Genomic DNA, 10,751 nt, shown 5'->3' on the forward strand with positions numbered 1-10,751 from the left:
ATCATGGCGAAGCGAAATTGACCAGCGCGGGAAATGGACTCACGGTCAGCCAGGAAAAATCCGCCATCTTGAAAAACGTGTTTGTAATATCTGTGGCTTTTATGTTTCTCTTCACAAGTTACAACTCCATGTCCTTCTTACAGTCCTCCATCAACAAGTGAGTTCCCTCTTTTTTGTTGTTGTTGTTCTTTCTTACTCTTCTCTCTCTCTCTCTCTCTCTTCTCTCTCTCCTCTCTCTCTCTCTTCTCTCTCTCTCTCTCTCTCTCTCTCTCTCTCTCTCTCTCTCTTCTCTTTTCTCTTCTTCTTCTTCCTCTTCTCTCTGTCTCGTCTGTCTGTCTCTTCTCTCTCTCTCTCTTCTCTCTCTCTCTTCTTCTTCTGTCTGTCTGTCTGTCTTCTCTCTTGTCTCCTCTTCTCTCTCTCTCTCTCTCTCTTCTTCTCTCTCTCTCCCTCCCTCTCTCTCTCTCTCCTCTCTCTCTCTCTCTTCTCTCTCTCATTCTTTCTATTCATTCAGGTATTTGTTGAACAAGGTAGTGGAAAAACGATTATATGTTGATGCAGGTAATGACAAGAACGGCAGAAAATATATCTATTGAACACGTATAGATATAAGCTACACACACACACACACATATGTGTGTGTGCAAGTAAGAGCCAGACTATCTGATATAACCCCCCTCCCCCCCACAGGGTGGAGGGCACGGCCTCCCTCACCGTCCTCTACGCCGCCTTCATATTCTCGTGCTGTTTCCTTCCCTCGTGGATGATCAGGCGGCTGGACGAGAAGTACACGATGGCGGCCTGCATGCTATGCTACTCGACCTACATGGCGGCGCAGTTCTACCCCAGGATCTACCGGTCCCACGGCGGTGGTGGTCGGCTCGGCGCGCGCCATGTGGTCCGCCAAGTGACCTACCCAAGGTGCCCGCGCGGTCAGAGAGGAGAGGAGAGAAGAGAGAGAAGGAGAGAGAGAAGAGAAAGAGAGAGAGAGAGAGAGAGAAAGAGAGAGAGATTCAGTCAAAGTCAAGTCAACACATCATACAAGTTATCTTTACAAAATACATTAATTCACTGTGTATTTAAGAGGTATTTTTTAATTGTTTAATACAAAGCTGTTAAGTTCTTATATATTGTACGTTCAATCAGGGCCACGTATTTCCATTAAGCCCTGTATAGGTTTCGATCTCTTACAAAAAGGAATTCACTTGACGTGCGGACACTGAGTTCCCTACTTGCAGGGCATTAACATTGGATAATTCCCATGATGATTGTAAATGAATCACATGTGCCCACTCATTTAGAAGGACTTTTAACAATTTAATTTTTTATTTGTGGGGTATGTGATATTTCCTGATATTACCTAGGCTACTGGCAGCAAAGTTTTGTATTTTGCACTTTTTGCATCTGGGTTTTGTAGTCGAAATCCCAACTGTTTGAACAATAGTTAATTAGCTTAAAGCAGAGTTGCACATGATTCTACTTTCGTGTGAATTTAATTCTAGTATTAAGATATACAGGGTACCACTACCTCCTGTGTATTTCGTCAACGTGTGGTTCAAACGTCATGAAGCTTGTCTAAGTGTTACTCCTCGTGATTATACATGAGTGCCCGGGTTGAAAAGCGACCTTCAAATTCTATGGTTTCATTGGGAATTCTACTATGTTCTGCCGATCTACCTAGGAATCTACATTGAGTTTTGTGTGGGTTTAGTTTAAGGCCATTGTGTTAAATATATTCTTGCTTGTGTAAGAGCAGGTGGAGTGATTCTTATTACGTATTAAGTTGTTTAGAGCCACTAGAAGGACTGAATCATCGCACACTGCACTAAAAGAAGTTATGGGCTGTTGTTGAAAAATCATTGTGAAAGATTGTAAATAGGATCGGACCTAAAATAGAGCCTAGCGGAACACCTATAGGTACTTGTTGTTTTGATGACTATTATTGATTCTTCGATTGGTCCTGTGTATCTAAATAATTCTTTAAATCGAAAAGTTACAGTGTTATGATTTTAAAGAGATTTTCATGTTACACTATAAGCCTTAGAAGGTCGCATAATGTAGCAATTTACCGATTTTGGTCTATGGTATTATCAATTTCATCAGTGAATTTTGCATGTAAAGCCTGTTTCAGTAGATAACCTATTTCTAAAACCATGTTGTGTTTTAGATAATAAGTTATGTGCCTCCAGGAAACTGCTTGTTAATTTGCTAATTTTTTTCTAAGAATTTTGGATAATGATAAGATTATAGTAATAGGGCGATAATTATTGACATGGTTATATCCCCCAATTTGAAAATGTGTGTTACTTAACAATGTTTGCCAAAGCGACGGAAAGATCTAGTAACCAGAGGATGTTAATAATGACCGTTAAATATATGGGTACCAGTTTCAATGCCTTTGCTCTACAGCATTTGTTTCAGCGAATGATGCTGTCTTTACTGTTATCCACTGGTTGTGGTCTGAAAAACTAGTTAAATTCTTGTTGCCCGGATCTGTGTTTTGTGTAACGTAGAATCAATCGTTTGCTCATGGGGTTTAGTTTTGCCAATTTTTGAAAAAAAGTGAGAGAGAGAAAAGAGAGAAAAAGGTATGAGAAAAGGAAGAGATGAGAGAAGAGATCGAGAGAGAGAAAGAGAGTGAGAAGAGGAGTGAATGAGACATATATGAACGAAAAGGAGGATATTAAAAGATTTTACCTTAAAACCTTAACCCTTGTCAGAGTCATGCTAAGGAGTTGGCTGAACATCAAAGCGTCAGAGAGCGAAGTGGTCATCACGGTCTGTTTTTTTTCGGCATCTTTTCATGCTTCTTTCTACCAGTCGTAGCTAGGTGTGGGGCAACGTCATCTCTTCTACAGGTGAGGGATTGAGTTATTGATGCTGGGAATAACTGTTGATACATACACACGAACGCACGCATGCTCACATGCAGTGACTACCCCGTGATTTTCAGTAAGTACCATAGTTTCTGTGTACATTTCAAGAAAGCGCACTTTACTTGTGATACATTGGCCCCCAATTACTGCCTCGCCCCCTTCCCTCTTTCTCAGGATTTGTGTACCGTCGTTTTTAAGTATGGTCATCTTCGGTACAACAGGAAAGCATTATATTCGCTTAAACGCAGTTGTGGTTCACCAAACAGTGAAGTGATCTAGTTGACTAAAGGTTTTAGACATTTTTCATGCTTGGGATAGCAAGGAGGGCGTCACAGTCAATGGTGCATACCCGTACTCCGGGCGAGGAACAAGGAAAGGAAGTCCCAACAAGCTAAACTCTAGACATTTTGAAGTTCCCCGACTCTGGTACAGCTTCCCAAAGTTCCTCATGTCCAACGTCACATCCCTCAACAAGATAGACGAGCTGCACGCTATCATCACTCGAACACCAGTAGGCATGGTCAGTATCCAAGCTGTAGCATTCCAGATACCTAGCACAGCATGGTTCCATCGCCTCCCCTACAAGGGGAGGAGGTCTTTTGCTGTCCCAAAACGACCTCATCGCTCTAAACCACTTGGATGAGTGAAGTTCCAGATGACCTAGAAGTGCTGTGAGTGCAGGAGGGCAACCCCGCCACCCCCCGCCAACATCCAGCCGAAGTCCCACGCTACCCATCTGCTGTTGTGTTACCACTCCCCGCAGAAGCTCCCCACCAAACAGCTGCTACACAGCCACCTGACCCTCACACTGACCTGCATATGCGATATCTGTCATGCAAGATGATTATATGAGATGATTTTAATGAATAGACACTCTTGGCCTGCAAAATGAGCTCCAAAATTAGCTCCTCAATTTTCCCACTTATGACCAAAGAACCCTGGATTTGATCCTTACAGATTTACATGACTGGTACCAGACTCCTCTACGGTCATATCCCCCCCCGCCTCAGCACGAAACGTTCTATCTTATGCTTGCCTTCACCCACCGTCTTTCAGCCAAACAGCTACAAGACCAGGAATACATGCCCACTCACACAGTCCTCTATCATAGTTTCGGCAATGGATTACAACACCATGAAGACGTTCTTAACCGTGTTATTGGAGACAAGTGGCCCACAATTCAGTCTAACTCTTCCTCTTTGCCAACCACTTCTTTCCGAAAAGATACTACTGTACACACCCCTCAGACCTGTCTTGATCACGGGATATCAAAGCGCCTCATTCAGCGAGAGCTACCAAGCCTTCCACTCACATATCACCTACAATCCTCTGCACACAGTCTTAGGGAAATAAAAATGTCAAAAGACCTTCTACCAGCAACAAACTATAACTCACCTGCAGCTCAACAATGTACGGAAAAGTCAGGACTGTGCGCATTGCAAATCAGCTTGATCACGTTTCCAAGCACACAACTCAGCCCACATGAAGCAGCAGAGGCTCTAAATGAAAATCAGCTTTCAAACCTCGATATGTCAGCAGCAACCCCGTAGGAAAGCGGACCCACCTCCCCATCACCTGCTGGCCCACTTGCTTGCTCCAACTGTCAGTCAGTTTCAGGTGCTTCAGAAGTTGGAAAAAATCTGCGTCAAGAGAGCTACCACCCCCCTTGACCTGCCAATGTGCCTCATCAAGGAGTTCGCAATGGAACTCGCCACTCCTCTTACCTCCATAGTTAATGCCTCAGTGCAACAGTCTAAGTGCCCATCGCACCTCCATTACTCAGTTGACCAGCCTGCTGTGTGCAAGCTTTGTCGCCGACTGCTTACCATACTTGCGCCCAGGTTGACAGTCGTGTATCGGCAAGACCTGCACTCCTCTAAACCACACACTGCCTCATCAGCTTGCCCCTCATCGTCGTTGCCACCTGATAAGTTCAAAATTCTCCCATCAGCCTACATGTTGCCAGTGCCTGGTGGAGTCACAACACGCTATCTCAAAAGCAGCAGCTTCCACGGGCATCAGGGAGTGCCTCATCCCATGGCAAGCAGACTTTCTCTCTAGCATGCAACAGACTGTGCGCATGCAGGGTCAAGTTTCCAGCCTCCTGCCACTCCTGCAGAGTACCCTAGGGGACTAGAATGGGCCCCCTGTGCTTCATCATGATTAACGATGCGCTCCTGGACACTGAGCATCCTTGGAAATATGTGGATGACTCGACCGTCGCCGCCGCCAATGATAATTCCTACCCTGACCATTCTGCCTGCTCCACCAACCCCACCCCCAAGCCCATCCTCACGCTGGACAACCACCAAGCTGCTCCGTGTCAACATCGGTGATAAGCTCTCCTGGAGGCAGCACGTCAGAGACACATGCTGTGTCGCCTGAAGTCCCTTGGTGTCCCACTTCCAAAGTTTCAAAATATCTACAGGCTATTCATCCTGCCCAAACGCCTCCCCCCTCCCCCACTGCCATCCAGCTGCTACAACTCGAGAGGGTGCAGAATGGGCAGCCAAGATTATCCTCGGTCCCGCCTATACCAGCTATGACAGCGCCTTGACTGCCCTAGACCTCACCTCCCTCGCCACTCACTACACCTTGCTGCAGGAGTTTGGCCTGAACTGCTGTGCCATCCACGCCACCGCGGCCTGCTGACCCCGACACGCCGCCACCTCGCCGGGCCCTTCGCGACGCCAACAAACTGGTGCTTATCAGGGCCTGCACTGACCGCCACACCGGAGCACAATACCCACTCTAATCCAACTCATCAACGAGCACTAGTCAGTGGACTGCCCACCACACCTCTTCTACGAGCACTAGTCCACAGTCACTAGTCCAGCACTCCTAGCTCACCTGTACTTGCACTTGTCTTTTGTTCTTTTGTTTCTCTTGCTTCTTTTGTTATTTTTCATATAACTTGTTAGTTTATTTTGTTGTTTGTTGTTTATGTATATATAGGTTGTCTCTTCATCTGTATTACTATGAATATTTGGCTGCATGAGATTCAATAAACCGATTATTATTATTATTATCTATTACGCACGCATGAACGGATAAAGATACAGATGCAGACACACGAACATACATAGGTGCACTCGCACACGCGCGCACACACACACACACACACAAATAGATGTGCTATTAGGAAAAAAAATGCATTTATATATTAATTTTAAGCCTTAAATATTAGACGAATGATCAATAAGAACTTTTAGTAATGATTAAGGCAAACTTCGGTTTTCCTTCTACGATCCATGTCATACGAATCCGAATGCAACAACCCTGACTTCGGCGTCGTTTTGAGTTTAGTAATCAATGTTCAAATTCGTATCATGCTAAACGAGTTGCTTTTAAAATAGCAAAATGAATTACAGTTTTGCAAAACTCAATCGACTTGCAAAAGGTTGTCACAGTTGTTAAAGAAATTACATTCATTTAAAAGTCTGAGCTGTACCACCGCATTTAAGGAGCGGTAGAGCTGTTTTTAATGACGATAATGTTATTTATAACTGCCGTTGTTCCTTCATCTTGTCTTGGTTTCGTGAGATTGTTATCATTTGCCTCTATTTATTTGTCTTGACAGTCTAAGTAAAGTGTTTCAACATGGGCGTTATCAGCACTTATAGTTCAAGCTTTTAGACTTTAAATTTAATATTTGTTACCTATGCTTAGTACTTATTACTGACTACTGAATCAATTGTCAAGCATAAACAGTATATACAAACATATTCATTCTCTTAATCTATTATCCAGTTATATAGACCTTACAGTGCATTCCAGCGGCGTATGTGAATACAATAGTATAATTTACATTTTAATTGAACCCGATTTCCAGTTAGTTCTCTGTTTAATTAATCAGTTTCCTGTGCCTTTCTGCATTTCTGATATATTTAAGGTGTGGTACTTATTAACACATGATTTTTTTTTTTTTTTTTTTTTATTGAAAGACATTGGCAGGTTTAAATAAACAGTGTATATTTATTGGATTGTTAAAGTATCGGTCCCTTAGTTCTTCTAAAAGGTGACGCTTATGCTTATGTTTTCATTTTAGAACCTATTTGTTTTTATAAGAAGTTCTTGTGTTCAATACCACTTCATTATTTTTTTCTGAAAAGTTACAAAGCGAATTGGAGCTTCTGAGTTCGGGATGAGTTGCCAGTTTTTCATTTAGGGATCGTCCTGTTTGGTCTCCTGCCATTTATCTGCGTCTCTGTTATTTCCATATTTGCATTTGCTCAATGACAGGACTCTGCTTGGGCCTAATAATATATACATATTTTTATCAATTTTCCCTCGCTGCTCTTCCAGGGATTAAAATCACAACAAACAAACATTAACACGAGCATCATATCTTCTTTCGCCCTCTAGTGCTGTCAGTAGGAGTTGAAAAGAACAAGACTGCCGAGGAGCTTCTCACCTGCGGCTACAACTTCTGCCTCGATCAACAGTACGAGGAATCCCCCAGCAACGCCACCGTCAGCACGGACAGTCGCGAAGATGGTCCTGCTCTGTGGAAGATCTACACCATGGCCTCAATCTACCTCGCCTGTGCACTCCTCGCCGCCGTCATTACCGTCTTCTTTGTGGATCCGCTGAGCAGGTGAGGGCTGCATCTAAATAATAATAATAATAATATTATTATTATTAATAATAATAATAGTAATAATAATAATAATAATAATAATAATAATAATAATAAAAATAATAATGAAAAAATAAAAAGACGAAACCGTTTTCTTTGTGGATCCGTTTGGTAGGTGGTCTCCTCTCCCGTTTTCTTTGCACGCGTTTTTTTGTTGGATTATTAAATGTCTTGTTCTTTGTTATTATTATTATTATTATTATTATTATTATTATTATTATTATTATTATTATTATTATTATTATTATTATTATTATTGTTGCATATGTGAAAGTTATTATTCGTCGTCATGTTAGATTACATCGCGTTTGTGTAGTTTTGATATCATACGTAAAGGGAATAATATCAGGGGGTAACTTTTAAACTTGTACTGACACATAGCATACAGTCAATTGTACATTTTCTTTTAACATTGTAGTCGGTATTTTTGAAACGAATGATAACGCAATGCATCTGGTAAATAAATAAATAAATATGAATAATTAAGAAATAAATGACTTCTCCTATATGGGGTTAATGTTTTATCTCCCTCAATCTTCCCTGCTTGAAAGGGGCTGTGCGTGTAACATGCTCGAGGTTCTTATGCGCTGCCACCTATGCATTAATTCCTCTCCTTTTAGATTTTTGAAGGAATCCCCAGCCAGCCAGGAAAAGAGTGGCCTCGTGCTCGTTGCTGCCACCTTTAACCAATTGCGCCATCCATACCAGTTGCTGATCATTCCTCTGACGATATGGTCGGGCGTGGAACAGGCTTTCCTCGGCGCAGATTACACGGCGGTGAGTGTTCAAAGTCGCTCCTCTCCGAATTCATGGTTTTGGAAGATATATGCTGAATGTCTTTTTTCCCCATTAGAAAATGCCTGTACAGTTTTGAAAAGAACGTTTTTTGTTGTTGTAACAAGAAGACCTTAATGGTTATAAATAATTAGGAAGTTATTACCGCCTTATAACTTGCTATGTGTGCTGTGTGGTGCAGCGGTAGCGACCTCGATCTGCGTTCAAATCCCGCACCGCCAGTGGATGGAAACCCCGGCCATTCCTTGCACACGGGGGCGGGGGGGGGGGGGATTTAGAAGCAAAATAAATCAGAGAGCATGTCACGCCAAAAATATTCATTGTAACAAATGGAATAAAACCAAATTAATTTTAATTAATTCATTCCTTAACAGATATTAAAACAGAGCTTTAGATTCATCTTATAAACGATTCGACAGTATGAAAAATTAAAATTCCCCGTTTACGATTTTTAAATCCGGTTTGGGAGGGAATATACTATACATCTCACGTACAGGCTTGTGACTTGACCGACCCCCCCCCCTTTTTTTTTTCTTCTTTTTTTTAGGCTTTCGTATCCTGTGGTCTAGGCGTACACATGGTCGGTTACGTCACCATTTGCTACGGAGTTTGTGACGCCATCTGCTCCGTTGGATTCAGCCCCATCGTCCGGAAGTACGGTCGTGTCCCCGTCTTCAGCCTCGGTTTCCTCATTAACCTGGGGCTGAACATCACTCTTACGTACTGGACGCCGAAAACCCGATGATTTGGTCGTGTTCTTCGTCATATCAGGTCTCTGGGGCGTCGCTGATGCAGTGTGGCAGACGCAGATCAACAGTAAGGGTCGCTGTTTGATATATATGCCTCTGGTAATGTCTATACGTAGCTCTATATAATTACCATTGTATATTTCGGTGTGGAATTTTCCAAAGCTTTGTATGACGGAATAATCTATACTAAAAAAGAAAAAGTACATAATGTGTGTGTGTGGCATCTCTACGTATCTCACACGTACAGTAGAGATAGATAGGTAGGTAGATGAATGTAGACATAAATATTTATCTTTTATTGTTCAGATTTGTTCAGATTTAATACTTCTCCCGTCGGGTTTTACAACTCTTGCAAACACAGTGATGTAAATATGACTAACCAAGGAAAAACATTATAAATTAAACAAAATCATATGTTGGAATACAAAGTACAGTTGCCTTAATAAAATTTTCATTCTCTCTTGTATTGCTTCCTGTCAATATCTCTCTCCCCCCCAGCCCTCTACGGCGTGATCTTCCCCGGCGAGTCCGAAGCAGCGTTCAGCAACTACCGCCTGTGGGAATCGACGGGCTTCATCATCGCCTACGCCTGCAGCACCGTCCTTTGCGTCAGCTCGAAGATCGTGGTCCTCAACGTGTTCCTCCTGCTGGGGATCGTGGGATACTACGCCATCGAGGTCCTGGAGAAGCGGGGAGGACTCGAGAAGGACAAAGACGGGAAAGTGGTTGTTCTCGATCGGCTGTTGCTTCGCCTGTTAAAGAAGAGGGCGAGTGTGTAGGCCTGCCTGTGGGTTTTGTTAATGCTGTTGTTTTGTTATATGGACGAATCTGTTTATTGTTATTATTATTATTATTATTATTATTATTATTATTATTATTATTATTATTATTATTATTACTATTATTATATGAATTAATCTGTTTATTGTTATTATTACTATTATTATTATTATTGTTATTACATATGAATGAAGCAATGACCTATTTATTCTTAGGGATGACAGAATCTGTTTTTAGCTATGAATGGATGAAACTGAGTCAATGGAAGAAGAACGAAGCAAGAAGAGAGTGAAGGCAGAGTGAATGACATTGGTTTACAGTGAATGAGCCAAAGGCAATGGGAATGAAAGGTTGAGCGATATTAGACATTTGTTAAGGGCGAAAGAACTTACAATTGTGAATGACTTTCGTTACACAGATGTATATATTTTTTCTAGGTTTCGTACTGAAACATTTCCAGTAACTCTTGGAACTTGGGCGATGTTCAGTGACGGCCATGTGTATAAATGTAAATAAAGTTTTTTCGGCCATGTCTGTTGTTAGTGCATTACCTTTGCCTCAAATTGGAATATAGGAGTATAATGCATGCATTTTTTTTTGCAGCAGTTATGCACAGTAATAAAATGTTCTTAGGAATCTTAGTCTAAGGATCCAAGAACATTTCCTGAGGTCGGATAGAAAGAGAGAAGAGACGAAAAGAAAGGAAAAAGAAGAAAAGAGGAGATGTATGTATATATGCATGTATATTTGTGTATATATTTATGTTTATTTATTTGTAACATACATGTTTATTTGTATCTTTATGTATATATGTATGTATCTCAAGATCAAATTCTTAAGGATTATATAAAAAAAGTAGATTCACAACCAGTTGCAATGTATTCGTGCGTTCGTGAGTGTGTCTCTACACCTCCG

The 10,751-nt window shown here is 41.7% G+C and overlaps 1 protein-coding gene across 1 annotated transcript; it reads left to right on the top strand.

Annotated features, from left to right (window-relative positions):
* LOC119568258 (UNC93-like protein) lies at positions 1-10,368 on the top strand. Its single transcript, XM_037916715.1, is given in 11 exon segments — positions 1-157; positions 688-918; positions 1,500-1,588; positions 2,407-2,506; positions 2,718-2,775; positions 2,828-2,855; positions 7,239-7,470; positions 8,133-8,289; positions 8,855-9,046; positions 9,048-9,123; positions 9,555-10,368. Coding segments are annotated over 11 exon segments (1,500 nt in total). The 5' UTR covers positions 1-101; the 3' UTR covers positions 9,836-10,368.
* The last annotated feature ends 383 nt before the right edge of the window (positions 10,369-10,751 follow it).

Source organism: Penaeus monodon, chromosome 43, assembly GCF_015228065.2.
Source record: "Penaeus monodon isolate SGIC_2016 chromosome 43, NSTDA_Pmon_1, whole genome shotgun sequence".
Lineage (NCBI taxonomy): Eukaryota > Metazoa > Arthropoda > Malacostraca > Decapoda > Penaeidae > Penaeus > Penaeus monodon.